We start from the raw sequence: 15,812 nt of genomic DNA, 5'->3' as shown, positions 1-15,812 counted from the left end.
GTTGCACGGCTGCCTACAAGAGTGTCAAAGGTTACATGGGGCTCCGCCCAAGACTTACTAAAGCTGCAAGGGTCATGCACGACAAAAGCCGTGCCAAGTTGCCAAAGTAGGCGTAACCATTCCCAGTTGGGTAGGTACCCTGGACGCAGGCATCCCATCCAGCCCACTCCGTGCCGCTTACGATCAGTTAAATCATTTCATGGTCTTGATGATTGATTGCGACGGCCCTGCGCCGTCACCCCGCAAACGGCAGGCTCTTCGCCATGTCGTCCGGTTACAAAACCAGCCCAATGGCACTGGCTTCCCACCATGGCTGACATGCTGTTTCGCGTAGCACGGACTTCTGGTGTTTGACTGGAGTCCATTGTTTCTTTTTCTCCTCCTCTTCTTCCCATCTCCTTGCTCACCTCTCTGTCCACCTAGCTTACAAAGTTGGTTTGCCTATGTATCGCTTGAATCCACGTCCAGCCACCAACTGTTCAAGCGAAGCAACAACGAGCAGCCTACCTCGGGCTTTATTATCTATCACTCTTCACCAATCATGAAGCTGTTCACCATATCTGCTCTCGCCTCCCTCACATGGGCATGCGTCTTGCCTGAGGAGAGGATCGCCGGTCCTAGCAGCCGCCTTAGTCGCCGCCAGATTATGGGCAATACAGGCATTCCAGTCGGTACTGGAGATCGTTTCAACGATGGCAAGGAGCTGCCGCTGGGAGTTGGGACGCAGAACAAGGCAGTGACGTCTGTGCTCAGCGTCAAGGAGATCGACAGCGGATTCAGGGCGCTTGCAAGCCATTACAAATTCCAAACGTTTGAAGCTCCGCAGAAAACATACGAGGGTCGTTCAGTCTATGGTGGCAAGGTCGGCGGCAATGGTACTTGCGATGATGCCTACAGGGTGTACCTGAACGGTGCGATCCACGCTCGTGAGCGGGGTTCTGCCGATGGCGTGCTGTTCTTTGTCGCCGATCTCCTCTACGCCAACGAGAAAAATACCGGCATCACTTACGGCCGCAAGAGTTACAGCAACGCCGACGTCAAGAAGGCCTTGTCGGCTGGGCTTGTCTTTGTCCCCTTGTCCAACCCGGATGGTGTCGCCTACGACCAGGCCTCCAATAGCTGCTGGAGGAAGAATCGCAATCCTCGATCAGCCAGAGCTGGGGATGACTCGACGATTGGCGTTGACCTGAACAGGAACTTTGACTTCCTATGGGACTTCCCCAAAGAATTTGCCCCAAGTGTTGCAAGCAGTGTAGCCAGCACCGATCCCGGCTCTGAGGTTTTCCATGGTAAGCAACGATAGTTTCATCTGCGTTAATTTCGACGTTGTCTGTCGGCCGATGCATTCCTGGCCCATTAAGCAGTAGTTTCTAACTATTTTTCTTCCTTGCCCTTATCAAGGCACCAGCGCGTTCTCGGAACCTGAGACACAAAACATCAAGTGGGTTCTGGATACTTACAAAAAGGTTCGGTGGTTTGTTGACCTCCACTCCTATACGGGCGATGTGCTCTACAGCTGGGGGAGTGACACGAACCAGGAGAAATACGACTATATGAACTTCCACAACTCAAGCTACAACGCCGTCCGTGGCCTCGTCAACGACGTACCTGGCCGCGGCCGGGGTTACGGCGAGTACACGCCGGCAGGAGAGGATTCGGTCAACCAAGGTGCCGCCAAGCGAATGGGTAACGCCATGTCGGCTGCAAATGGTCGCACATACACGGTTTCACAGGCAGTCGGCCTTTATCCTACTTCTGGGTCGAGTGACGACTACTCTTACTCAAGGCATTTTACCGACCCTTCGAAGAACCTTGTACATGGCTATACTGTTGAGTTTGGGTTTGGAAACAATGCAGTGCCGGACTGCCCATTCTACCCATCGGAAAGCCAGCACAATGATAACCTACGGGAGATCGGAGCGGGTTTCATGGAGACGCTGCTGGCTGCAGTCGATCTTGGACTCGGTGATGCTACCAAGTGCTGACCTGTTCAGTAAAGGATCATGGAAATGCGCCGATTTGGTGATATCCTGACTCAGCCACTCGTACGACACATGCTTGCACAGTTTAATATGATTAATATAACGAAATACCCAGTGATGCCCTTGAGAACGGTTGGCCATGTTTGGTCTTTCCCACGTATCTCGCTCGAACTCATCTCGAATATTGCCTATCATTGTCGAATAAGAATCATAGTCGGCCCACTCTCGCATTCAGCTGATTTCTTCGGAAGTGTCGAATATGCCTAAACAAAGCCATGCAGCCTGCATGTTGTCCAACCCAGTGCCAAAGTAAATCACTAAGGATATTTGCCATACGTCATACACCCTCAGTCGAAAGCTCTTTATCCAACTACCACGATGCAGCTCGTTTTGGGGACGCAGACCTGACGTTGTCTCTCAGTACATGGCGTACCCGAGGCTACTCTCCAGCTCCAGCCCTCCAGCTTCCCGCTCGACCTTCCTCAAGTGGGCCGCCAGCCTCAGCCTGCAATACACTGCGGCTGCCGAATAACGATGGCTTGTGGCTGGTCACTATGCGTCTCTGGCTTGCTCGGTTTGCTCGAATACAGTGGCTTGACGAAGACGGAACCGATGTTGGACTGCCAATTTTCGTGCATTTTCTCGTTCTCCCGAGAGGCCTCGATTAGGGCCCCAAACCCGGCACCGTCGATGGTAGAGTTGGGGGGGCCACAGTACACCAGAACGGTTGAGAGAGGCTTGAAAAGCGCTATGGAAAAAGTCGTCGAAGTCAAGAGAGCAAACAGAAACCGCCGTGCTATTAGCCCAGCGCATCATTGACAGCATCTGCTGCCTGGATCAGTAGTTGCTGTTTCTGTCTATTGATACCGTCTGCTCAGATATTAGCATACCATCCCTCACCGAACCTTGGGTGCGTTACCTAAACACAATCTACGCTTACTGATGATCTTCTGGCGGATTGGCAAGCCATAAGTTCCAACAACCTCCGTGCTTTGCGGCACGGCGATGCCGCTGACACGTTTGAGCAGTGAGGGCTGCCAAAAGACGTAGGCGACGTAAGCTCACTGCATCAGCGCCTTACCCACTGGCGCGTCTACTAGGCCGTGTTCGAATCCCCTTATCCACCTGCCACCATGGGCCTCGACGGCATCAAAGCATCGATATCGGTCCACGAAAATAGCAATATCAGCGAGTGTATGTAGAGTGACTGTGCGAGGGACCTTCTGGCCTCGGCAATGGGACAGTTTTCATCACCACGATTGCGGCAGCCGGTTTGACATCTTCCAGGGGGATGTGTATTCTTCCACCCGACTGGACAGCTGCATTGTGCCGAATTTTGTTGGAAAGGTGGCGGGAGGCAAGGCTCAGATGCATTGACGAGTTCTTGATCCGGAGCTCTGTGCTGAAGTTCTGGCCGTTGATATGCGGCTTGGAGAGGCCGTTGGTCAGCCCATCGTCCTTGTGACCATTGAGTTCCAATGCAGAGTTTTTGGTCACCTCTGATGAGGGGCGGACAATAAGCAGCGTATCTGCATCAGAGTCCACTTCATACAGCCTAAAAATTTCCGCCTCCTGTGCTGAGGTCTCATAGACGAAGAGGAAGCTGTAACTGTTAGGCATGAGAGAGAGAGAGAGAGAGAGAGAGAGAGAGAGAGAGAGAGAGAGAGAGAGAGAGAGAGAGAGAGAGAGAGAGAGAGAGAGAGAGAGAGGCTTCTACACATTTTTAGTCTGACCTGGTTTCATTGTCATTCACATCTTCTGTTTCTACTCTCTCCGGGACAGATGAGATTGGTTTCCTTCAGCTCCCTCCCATCCACCCAACCAGTTACCCCGAACACCCTTTGCATGCACCACGTCGAAGATAGAGGCCGGGCGCCGACAAGAACTCCTCATCTCGCGTGAAGAGGCTACCCAAAGACGGCATGGCGCGAGGCCATCGACTGATCACGTAATCGGACGGGGCTGGCCCTTCTTTCTACACTTGTCGAAGCCAGCATCCCCGCACTGGGCAAAACATTGGCCAATGAGAGGGGAAGCTGTACCCGGCAGCGCCTCCGTCCGGTTGGTTCCAAGACTGGCAAATGCGGCACCGACGCTGTCATAAAGTGCTTATTGGGTATGTGTGTTTGTGTACGCATGCTTGGTGTATACGCTGCCGAGAGCTATAGGTAGCTAATCTACGGGCGCTGGTCGATGCACTGGACACCCGAGACACCAAATTCGTACGTATTGCTCCGGAATCGCCAAAGCTCGTTTGTTTCCACCCCCGGGCCATTTTTGATGGTTTATCGAGTCGGCCCAGGCCCGGGTTTGTGGCCCCGCAACGAGCGGGGCCGGGCTGAAAGTGCTTCCATTGGTTGTTCTTTTACTTCTCCACCCCCCGCCTCCTCCTTTGTACGTCACTGTTGGGGTGGGCCTTTTTTTTTTTTTTTTTTTTTTTTTACGACAGACTTCTGGGTTTTGGGCATCTTTCGTCGTAGAAGCCTTATGTATTAAAGTACACCTTATCTATGTATATAGGTACGAGAGCTCAAACTGATATTGGACAAACACCCAAATACTCAACGCCGTACACACCTGGGTACCAGCGGCAACATGGCGGTTTTAACTGGCAGCTCTCTGGATTCTGCTGCATTTCGATCATATCTCGACTCATTGGTACCGTCTACCGCCCGTGCAGAGCTCACCGGCTCCGTACTCCCTGCCTTGGTCCACGCAATTGGTGATGTCTCGGCGCTGCTCAGACGTGCTCATACAGTGGCGCACGTGGGCACGACCAATGCTTTTGGCGATCAGCAGCTGAACGTCGACCTCGCTGCCGATGACGTAATTCGTGCTGCGTGCAAGAGCTGTCCTTCCGTAGTGACGGCAAGCAGTGAAGAGGTCCCCATCGAGGAGGCCTTGCGTTCCGGCGAGGTGGATGCAGCCGGCTCGAGCGAGCGGTATACGGTAGCGTACGACCCGCTCGACGGCAGCTCCATCATCGCCCCAAATTGGACCGTCGGGGCCATCTTGGGTGTATGGGATGGGGCCACTGCTCTGGGCCAGAGTCCCCGTCGTTCCATGGTCGCTGCGATACTGGGCGTCTTTGGCCCGCGCACGACGGCCATCGTCGCACTTAGGGTGCCTGGCATCGGGGAGCCTGCTTGCTTCGAGCTTGGTATCGATGGCGAATCCCTTACGATGGTGCAGCCCAATATTCGCCTCGCGTCGCCGCCTCTCAACACACGTTACTTTGCCCCTGCCAACCTAAGGGCTGCCGCCGAATGTGACAAGTACAGCGCACTAGTGTCACATTTTATCAGCCAGAAGTATACACTGCGGTACAGTGGTGGTCTAGTGCCGGATGTTGTGCATGCTCTGGTCAAGGGCCATGGCGTGTATATTTCACCCACCACCCCCCAAAGCGCAGGCAAGCTCCGACGATTGTACGAGCTATCCCCTATTGCGCTAGTTGTCGAATGTGCTGGAGGGAAAGCTGTGGACTCGAGCTCCGGAGTTGGGGTGTTGGATGTAACTATATCTGATTGCGATGAGAGGGGAGGGGTTATCTGTGGTAATAATATCGAGGTCGACCTAGCAAGTAAATATTTGCAATAGAGATTAAGTTTAAATATATGATTAAATATATATATGAATTAGTCCCAGAGCTCAGACTAAAATCCCCCTTGCAGTAGTTTCAGTGCTCAGACTAGGCCACCCTTGCTTTGCAAAGGTGGCCCGCGCTCCATATACCTTACCAGCCACATGGCTTTTCCACCAATTACATTGGCGGAAAATATCACGCTCTTTCTAATCTGAGGACGTTTTGTCGATTTTTACCGTCAACGGGCAAATCTGTACAGTGTACGCACTACGCGCGCACCGTACGGGCAAAGGCGATACAGTGCAATACTGTGTATTTTATACATATAAATTAGAATTAAAATAATAAATTAAACAAAAATTATAAAAATGCAATATAAATATTATTATATAATTACTTAGTGAGGTTTTGTTAGTTTATTTTATTTACAATTTTATAATTTGCAAAAGCCGCTTTGTGAAATATATTTATTAATATTTGCTTATTTTTCTATTTAATTTTATTAATAAGTACAATTATTATAAAATCCAAAATTTTATATATTGTTATAAACGTTGTTTTATTTAATTTATATAAACGAATGTATTTTTTTGGTTGGGTTTATATAATCGAACAAATTTCGGTAAAATACCAGTTTAATTATAGAAAAATAAAATAAAGAAATATTATACGCGTTACAAAATCGTATTTAAATAAAAAAAAGCGTTAAATTAAATAAAGAAATGTTATATTTTTAACAAAACCCGGAAATAAAACCGCTGTTAATAATTTAATTGCATTCGACCTAATTTAAATTTAATATAGCGGAATATTTTGTTAAAAATTGGAATGCACTGTTACGACCAGACAGTTGGGCCGGTACCAGGGAGGCCAGGTGGGGTCGTGCCCCTCCTGACGACACTCGCCCAGAAAAAGTCACCGACCGGCAGAACAGGGATTACGTAAGGACAAAGCCACGTGACAGCACGTGACTGCCAAGACAGTTGATCTCAAACGGACAAGGGATGATCTCAAAGATCACAACCTGATCTCCAGAGACCCTGGGGAGTCTTTAAGATCAGAGACCTTTCAGGAGAGATCACATTCGGAACATAGTCTATATAAGGCACGCTCATTACCATGTAGATAGATTCGATTCTAGGATTGCTTAGCAGCAATCAAACTCTAGTTAACCTCAATACTTACTTGAGAACGATCATAACTTCACCCCCAGTCATTGAGAACCCCAGTTACCCAGTCAGACGCTCAGTTGCTTCAACCCACTGTACTTTACCCTAAGAACAGGTTACCCCGATACCTTGATCGTAACATTTTGATTGCTCCTGTTCAGTACTTTGCCTTGAAGCATACCGAGCAGTATCCGACAACATGTCTTCCCAGACGTCCAAGAACAACACCCCCAGCACCCCGGCTACGAGCAGCAAGGCGGCCCAGAAGGCCCCTGTTCGGCCCAAGGATGATAGCGATAGTGAGGACGAGGAAGACCAGCTCCGTAGGCAGGTTGCTCAGACCAACCAGGAGCTCCACGAACAGACGCTCCGCGCAACCCAACTCCAAGAGGAACTACAGGCTCTCCGAGCCAGTGCTAACGTTACCTCAACCCCTCTTGATGGGCGCGAGAGACTCAAACTTAACCCCCCAGCCACATTCGATGGCACACCTGGACAACTTAAAGGGTACCTTGTACAGGTACGCACCTACCAAGCATTCCATCTGGAAACTTTCCGCAGTGAAACAGAAAAGGTGGTACACGCGGCCACTTTCCTCCGAGGACGAGCCTTGTCTTGGTTCGAGCCTCTGTTGCAGGAATGGCTTGATGTACCCCCCGAAGAACGACGCCAAGAAGTCACCGACATTTTCTCAACCTTCGCAGGGTATGAACGCACCCTCCGTTCCTTGTTCCAGGAACCCGATGAGAAACGACAGACCGAACGAGACTTGGCCAACCTACGACAAACCAAGTCAGCCTCCGTTTATGCAGCCGAGTTCAGAAGGCTAGCAACAAGGCTGGACATAACTGAAGAAACCAAGATCCTCCAGTTCTACCAGGGACTGAAGTCAGAAGTAAAAGACGAGGTATCCAAACTCGACCGACCCGAGGATTTCCTCGAGTACGTCGAACTTGCCATCAAACTTGACAACCGGATTTACGAACGCCGACAGGAAAAACAAGGCGGACAGCGAGTGTTCGTCACCTCAACTCGACAAGCCAACACGGGACGCAAGTACCAACACCCCCAACCCACATACCACAGAAACAATGGTGGATGGCAGCAGCCCCGTCACATGGCACCCCAGACCTACAGTACAGCTTATGGTACCCACAGTGGACCCATGGACCTCAGTGCCACACAACACAAGAAGCCCCGTAAAGACCCCAAGAGCGGCAAGTGCTTCAAGTGCGACAAGACAGGGCACATCGCCAGAAACTGTCCGAGAAACCAGGAAGATGTCCCTGATTTTAGGGGCAAGACCGAAAAACCACGAGGACTTAATGCCACCAATTACCAGCAACTACGGCCTGACCAACACAGCACGATGAGCTGGACCACCTGCTACGATGACAATTGCATGGTACACAACAGCTCCAAAAACGACGCAGGATGGTACCCACAGAAGCCCCGAGGCACTCGAACCCTAGCAGTAGGAAACCGAGTACCCCTAGGGACAGGACAACCAACGAAGCTACACCGACAAGAGACCCAACTACCCGAACTCACGGACTCGGATGCCTCCGGAGAATCGGATGAGGAACCTTTGGGACAAACCCACCACATCAGGACAACCAATCAGTCCTCAACACAAGAATTAAGCGAGGATTCCGAGGAAGAGTCCAGCGAGGAAGAGACCATGCCCTCGAGCCAGTACAACGCAGCAAGGGAAAACAACCCCTACATATACGAAAAGAAGCATATCGACTTATACCGAGACGACCAATCAGTACAGTTTCCCGGATTGCCACTTCAGGCACAGATCCGACATCCTACAGGACCAGTCAATGCAACTTTTGGAGACCACCCGACCTTGGACACCAAACACCCTCAACACGCAGAAATCTTTTGGGCAGAATGCTTCCGAGACAACTGTGGACTCCACTTAAGCAGGAAGATAGTCCACAACTTTTTCCCACGACGACGCAAAGCAACAGGCATTCACGAAGTATATACCACAACCGACCTACCAAATTGGGAAATTAAGATAAGACTCAACACTGAGCCAGCCGCAATCTTCACACCTAACGACAATTACCCCATGGCGTGTTGCAACCAGAAACAGTTCCCATGGTACGAATGCACCCGAAGCGTATGCAGAGTACATATGCTAGCCAAAGCACAGGCCTGGCACGAACAGAAATCACGGCAACCAGGACCTGCACCAATGACCAGAATTGTGTGGAACCCCAACGTACGAGATAACGAGATAACCACGAACGCACGCAAGACACCCGTGCCAGCGAAGCACCCACTTGACCTAGTCGAAACAAGAAGTAGCCACACACCCAGGGACAAGAAAAACAAGGACCCACGACGCGAGTCCAGCAAGTTAAAAAACTAAGACAGCCAGACGGCACAGGGCACCGAACGGCGACAACAGGAACGAAACAAAGAACCCTGAACGCTACACAAGACACTATAGCAGCACATGAACACATATTTCTCGACATACGACTCGATGGCAGACCCATACGAGCAGTCCTCGACAGTGGAGCACAAGGCAACTACATCTCACCAAGGGTCGTAGCGAAACGACGGATACCTTGGCAGCAAAAGAAGGAACCATACCAGTTGCAAACCGTGGAAGGAGAGGCAGTTTTATACGGGAACGGCACCATCGAAACAGAGACCGTACACCTCTGGATGGAGAGCTATGGACGAAAGGAACAAATCACCTTAGACATTACGGAGATAGGGGACAAAGACGTGATATTAGGAATCCCCTGGCTCAGAAGGAGCAACCCCCGGATAGATTGGACAACCGGCCAAGTCCAATGGGAAGAGCCGTTAGCCTCTGAAGGAAAATCCGAGAAACGGACTTCACGCAACGAGCGTAGGGCACAGGAGCGAAATCAACAAAAAATTATAGCGCTATTGAGGAAAAGCGAGCCACGCCTGGAGCCAATATCGGAAGGATCGCGACTATCCATGAGCGAAGAACGATCGAACCTTACCACATTAATCGACAACATCCCGGCCGAATACCGGATGTATGAACGACTATTCAGCCCCGAACTCGAAACAGGACTACCCGAACATAGTCCGTTCGACCACGAGATACCATTGAAAGAAGGAACACAGCCCAAGTTCCACAAGATATACGGCTTGAACCCGACACAAATGGAGGCACTAGACGAGTACCTCGCAGAAAACCTCAAGAAAGGTTACATCAGACCATCGATATCACCAGCAGGATACCCAATCCTCTTCGTACCAAAGAAGAACGGAAAATTACGACTATGCGTGGACTACAGACAATTAAACGACATCACCATAAAAAATTGCTACCCACTCCCACTGATAGGAGAACTCCGAGACATGCTCTACCAAGCACAATGGTTTACGACACTAGACCTCAAAGGAGCATACAATTTGATCCGCATAAAGGAAGGCGAAGAATGGAAAACCGCGTTTCGTACCAGACGAGGACATTATGAGTACCTAGTAATGCCCTTCGGTCTTACCAACGCCCCAGCAACCTTCCAAACCATAATCAACCACGTTCTCAGGGAATGCCTAGACATTTTCGTCGTTATCTACCTGGACGACATCCTTGTCTTTTCCAAGACGTTGGAAGAACACAAGCAACACGTTCACACAGTCTTACAGAAGCTGCAAGACGCTAAGCTCTTAGTTGAGCCCGAAAAGTGTCTCTTCCACAGCAAGCAAGTCAATTTCCTAGGATACACTATCGCTCCTGGAGAAATTAGGATGGAGAAATCGAAAATCCAAGCAGTAAAGGAATGGCCTCAACCACAGAACGTAAGAGACGTTCGGGCATTCCTCGGATTCGTGAACTTTTACAGAAGGTTCATCAAGGGATACGGCGCGATTGCCACCCCATTGACCAACATGACCAAAAAAGACCTAGAATTCCAGTGGACGGAACAGACACAACAGGCCTTTGAACAGCTACAAGACGCAGTAGCCAGAGAACCAATCCTCAAGATACCAGACCCAACGAAACCTTTCGAAGTCGAGACCGACGCATCGGACTATGCGATCGGAGGACAACTCAATCAGCGAGACGAAGAAGGACGGTTGCATCCTTGCGCCTTCTTCTCACAAAAACTACATGGACCAGAACTCAACTACCAGATTCACGACAAAGAGCTTATGGCCATCATTTGAGCATTTGAAGAATGGAAACCATAGTTATCCGGAACTAAACACGAGGTGTTAGTTTACACGGACCACAAGAACCTGACCCACTTTACCACTAGCAAAGTGTTAAACAAACGACAAATCAGATGGTCAGAATTCCTGTCAGAATTCCATTTCAGGATTATTTACCGAAAAGGGACGGAAAACGGCAGGGCCGACGCCCTTAGCCGAAGACCAAATCACGAGAACACAGTACCAGAGGAAACACGGGTTATCCTCACCACAGACGGAAACGGAAACCTTTTACCAGCACACCGGAGCCTTATAACAACAAATACGGTAACCACACCAGAAGAAATACGGAAGATCCACGGAAACAAAGCCCACGGACACCAAGGAATTTCCAAGATATGGAAACGGCTAAAACAGCATCACAACTTCAAAGGAACACGACAAGAAGTACGAGAAGCCATTAAGGACTGCGAACTTTGTGCCAAGAGCAAGTCCGCAAGACATAGGCCTTACGGACTCCTACAACCCTTACCAGCCCCCAGCAAGGCATGGCAGACCATTACAATGGACTTTATCGTCAAGTTACCTCCTTCGGAAGAACCACTCACTAAGACCAAGTACGACAGCATACTGGTTATAGTGGACAAACTCACCAAATACGCCTACTTCCTACCATACAAAGAAAGCAGCAACGCCGAAGAAATCGCCTACACATTCCTACGAGTGATTGTCAGCAATCACGGACTTCCAGAAAGCATCATCACAGACAGAGACAAGCTCTTCACATCAAGATTTTGGAAATCCCTGATGGAACAGCTAGGAACAGACCACAAACTATCCACAGCATTCCACCCACAGACGGACGGACAAACAGAGCGAGCCAACCAAACACTGGAACAATACCTAAGATGCTATGTGAACCACAAGCAAGACAATTGGGTACGGTTGTTACCCACAGCACAGTTCGCTTACAACAGCTCAGAAAACGAAAGTACCAAGACAACCCCGTTCTACGCCAACTATGGATTCAACCCTACAGCGTACGGAGAACCAAGAACCACGACTACGGCACCGCGAGCCGATAAACAAGCGAGCGAGTTACGACAATTACACAAAGAACTCCAGCAGGAACTAGAGTTCGTACGAGAAAGAATGATAAAATACGCCAATCAGCATCGGATGAAGGGACCATCCTTCAAGGAGGGAGATAGCGTCTACCTCATTCGACGCAACATCAAAACACAACGACCTAACAGCAAGCTCGATTTTAAGAAGCTTGGACCTTTTAAAATCAGCAAGAAAATCAGCGACACCAACTACAGACTGTCATTACCAGACACCATGAAAATTCACCCCACATTTCACGTATTACTACTGGAACCAGCACCACACGGCACCAGCACACAAGAAACGATCGAGATCGACGCAGAACAGACCTACGACGTTGAACGAATACTCGACCACAGACGAAACCACGGCAAAACAAAGTACCTTGTTAAATGGGAAAACTATGGGCATGAAGAAAACACTTGGGAACCCCTTAACCACCTCCAGGATTGCCAGGAACCGCTCCGCCAGTACTATCAGGAGTTGGATCTGCGAGCAAGTCAGCCAAGAAAAAGAGGACGACCTAAGAAAGCACCACCTACCATTCCCAGAAGTTAAGGGCCGACCAGGACTCGAAACCATACCACCAGACGAACCTACAAAGAAACGATCAGTATGCAACACAAAACAAAAACACCAGAAAAACGACGTACCAACGGAATGTTGCGCAAGAACATTCATCTCATCCAACAACGAAGGATTCAGAGGACCCATCGGGAAAGTCGAATCCCAGACAAAATTGGAATCCGGAAGAAGCGACTCCAAGGACACTTCAGGCAGGACCTCGGCTGATCGTCGACGCTCCTCCTGTTCCGCCTCCTCACGCTCCACCCGATCCAATTCCTCCAAGTCATCAATTCCGCGAGACACAGCTCGCATCATTTTTTCAAACCACATCTTCTTTTGTTTGCGAAGACGCTCGACCTTCGCATCGGCCAAACGAACTTTCTCGTCCGCCCGGCGACGAGCCTCCTCCGCAGCCTCTAGCTCCTCCTCCAGCTTGGCATGCTGTTGGCCAATCTTGCGAAGCTGAGCAGGCGAAATTCCAAGGACATCGCACCCCGAACGGTTCGACCGCAAACACTCGACACACCGAGAGGAATCTTGAGGAGAAACCGCACATTTGGGTATTCCCCTCGACTCACAAGCAGAACAAGCAGCCATCTCCACCGTCGACAAAAGCAAAGAAGAAAGAAGGGCAGAACGACGCTCTGTCGACGAGCGACCAGATTTCGGTTTGGCTACACGACTAGACATGGCGCAAGAGAGTTAGCCAGGAAGGAAGGAAAACCAGAACAGGGATCAAGGGAGTACGGACTACTTAAAGGCCAAAGGGACTTGGCCAAAGGAGAGGAGACCTGATGTTACGACCAGACAGTTGGGCCGGTACCAGGGAGGCCAGGTGGGGTCGTGCCCCTCCTGACGACACTCGCCCAGAAAAAGTCACCGACCGGCAGAACAGGGATTACGTAAGGACAAAGCCACGTGACAGCACGTGACTGCCAAGACAGTTGATCTCAAACGGACAAGGGATGATCTCAAAGATCACAACCTGATCTCCAGAGACCCTGGGGAGTCTTTAAGATCAGAGACCTTTCAGGAGAGATCACATTCGGAACATAGTCTATATAAGGCACGCTCATTACCATGTAGATAGATTCGATTCTAGGATTGCTTAGCAGCAATCAAACTCTAGTTAACCTCAATACTTACTTGAGAACGATCATAACTTCACCCCCAGTCATTGAGAACCCCAGTTACCCAGTCAGACGCTCAGTTGCTTCAACCCACTGTACTTTACCCTAAGAACAGGTTACCCCGATACCTTGATCGTAACATGCACGTTTTTATAATTAATTGCGGTGGTAAAATACGCGATATACCCCCGATCCGGCGTATAAATACCGGATCCGACCGTTCGGACCACCGCCGGAAACAAAATAAATTAAAAATAAAATAAAATAAAATTAATAAAGGAAAAATGGGATTAAAAAACGTAAAAAAATATAATTTTAAAAATTTGCGGCCGTTTGGTTACGTTTTTTAATTGTTACCAATATAATTTTCGTTTTATAAAAAATTTTTTTTTTAATATTTCGGGCGATTTGGTATTATCGCGGCGCGATTTTATTAATTATACCGTAATTTTGGCGTTCGCAATACGCAAATTAATATCGCAATTAAATTTATTTTAATTTAATTCGTTTGGATAATTTTGGTTTCGACGTTTAATATTGCACCGTTTTTTATTTTTTCGCCGCAAATATTAAAATTTATGGCCGATTTTATTTAGGGCGGTTTTTTTTAATATAATAGCGATAATAATTTTGAAAATTTTATATTTTCCCCCGAGAATTAAACCAAATTAAAAACGTTTAACCGAAAAAATTTTGTTTTTTTTAAAAATTGGAATTTTTTGGACAAATACCGGAAAATAAATTAGTTTTTTGATTTTAAATTAAATTTGTGCTAATTTTTTTTATAGTTTTTTTGCAAACGTTTTTACGGAAATAACGACCTAATAACGTAATAAATAAAAAGAAACGAAAGGACCGCCGTATTACCGTTCGCGAAAAAAAACGACGGATATAAACCGTTATTAAATTTGCACGATAAATTATAAAATTAAATTTTATTTTTGGTTAAATCGGCGCGAAATTAACTAAATTGGTTATTAATTTGCTAACGTTAATTTTAATACGGCGAAACGCGTTGCAAAACGCGTTACCGAAAATTATTGCTAATTTTATATTATATTTATAATAAATAATAAAAATTAAAACGATTTAATTTATTATAATTATAAAAGAAATTTAATTAAAAACGGCAAATCAAAATGTTGGAATTACGGTTGTAAATATCGCAAATGCGAAATAATATAAACGGAGCAAATTTTCGTTTTATAATTATCGTTTTTATTATTATTCGTTAAAATAAAAATACCAAAATACGTTATAAACTTTTTATTAATAATTGCGTTTATTTTGTGGTTAATTTTCCGCAAATTTAGCAAAATTTCCGCGACGATATAATCCGAATTACGGCCGCGAAAATTAATATTTTTTCGATAATTTGCGCAAAAATTTTAATTGCCCATATAATTAAAAAAAATTTAAAACGCGTATTTTAAAAAAATTTGCGGAAAAAAAATACCTATTGCGGTTTAATAATAATAACGGTCGAATTTATATAATCTTTTTTATTTTTTCGGACGTTTTATATATTTTCCGGCGGAATTTTGGTAAAACGTTTTTTTTAAATTATAATATTTTTTGCGGCGCAAAAATATAAAATACGTCGCAATTAATCCTATATTTTAATAATTTCGAATAAAAAAATTTTTTATTTTTAAAAATATTTTTTTATATTTATATTATATATAATTAATAAATCCCAAATTTAACGTTTATATTATAAATTTAACAATTTTACGGTAATTATAACGTTTGCGCGGTAAAAGTAATAAATATTCCGCGAGCCCAAATATATAAATTTAATATATTTTATTTATTTTTTTATATTTTTAATATATTGTACAAATTTAATAATTTTCGAAAATATTCGAATTGTTATTTGGTAAATGTTTTTATTAGGCCGTCCGCAAATATAAAATTCGTTGGTAAATATTCCACCGCGACTTTTCCGTTTTGCGTTAATTACCGTAATTATATATTTTATATATTAATATATTTAAATTTCGTTAAAAATTTTTATTTTACCCCATTATTAACCGAATTATTTATATATTATTATAAAATATTTTAATTGCGCAAAAAATATTTAAATTAATATTATTTAATAATTTTT

The 15,812-nt window shown here is 46.6% G+C and overlaps 4 protein-coding genes across 4 annotated transcripts; 2 read left to right on the top strand and 2 right to left on the bottom strand.

Moving 5' to 3' along the window:
• The first annotated feature begins 193 nt into the window (after window positions 1-193).
• MGG_07704 (carboxypeptidase A) lies at window positions 194-2,105 on the top strand. Its single transcript, XM_003712859.1, has 2 exons — window positions 194-1,289; window positions 1,402-2,105. The coding sequence occupies exons 1-2, from the start codon at window positions 542-544 to the stop codon at window positions 1,983-1,985; spliced, it is 1,332 nt and encodes a 443-aa protein (XP_003712907.1). The 5' UTR covers window positions 194-541; the 3' UTR covers window positions 1,986-2,105.
• Window positions 2,106-2,482: 377 nt separating this feature from the next.
• MGG_07703 (uncharacterized protein) lies at window positions 2,483-4,012 on the bottom strand (the record flags this gene model as incomplete). The annotated part of the gene is made up of 4 exons (XM_003712858.1): window positions 3,812-4,012; window positions 3,237-3,585; window positions 2,923-3,016; window positions 2,483-2,730 (listed from the first exon to the last, which is right to left on the bottom strand). The coding sequence occupies exons 1-4, from the start codon at window positions 3,904-3,906 to the stop codon at window positions 2,483-2,485; spliced, it is 786 nt and encodes a 261-aa protein (XP_003712906.1). The 5' UTR covers window positions 3,907-4,012.
• Window positions 4,013-4,437: 425 nt separating this feature from the next.
• MGG_07702 (fructose-1,6-bisphosphatase) lies at window positions 4,438-5,632 on the top strand. Its single transcript, XM_003712857.1, has one exon. It carries the CDS (start codon window positions 4,578-4,580, stop codon window positions 5,580-5,582), a length of 1,005 nt encoding a protein of 334 aa, XP_003712905.1. The 5' UTR covers window positions 4,438-4,577; the 3' UTR covers window positions 5,583-5,632.
• A 6,658-nt stretch (window positions 5,633-12,290) lies between these two features.
• MGG_16908 (uncharacterized protein) lies at window positions 12,291-13,369 on the bottom strand. Its single transcript, XM_003712856.1, has 3 exons — window positions 12,659-13,369; window positions 12,548-12,601; window positions 12,291-12,494 (listed from the first exon to the last, which is right to left on the bottom strand). Exons 1-3 carry the CDS (start codon window positions 13,260-13,262, stop codon window positions 12,439-12,441), a joined length of 714 nt encoding a protein of 237 aa, XP_003712904.1. The 5' UTR covers window positions 13,263-13,369; the 3' UTR covers window positions 12,291-12,438.
• Between the last annotated feature and the right edge of the window lie 2,443 nt (window positions 13,370-15,812).

This window comes from Pyricularia oryzae, chromosome 3 (assembly GCF_000002495.2).
Source record: "Pyricularia oryzae 70-15 chromosome 3, whole genome shotgun sequence".
Classification (NCBI taxonomy): domain Eukaryota; kingdom Fungi; phylum Ascomycota; class Sordariomycetes; order Magnaporthales; family Pyriculariaceae; genus Pyricularia; species Pyricularia oryzae.
Note: the sequence above shows the minus strand (reverse complement) of the source record. Positions and strands in the feature narration are given on the sequence as shown.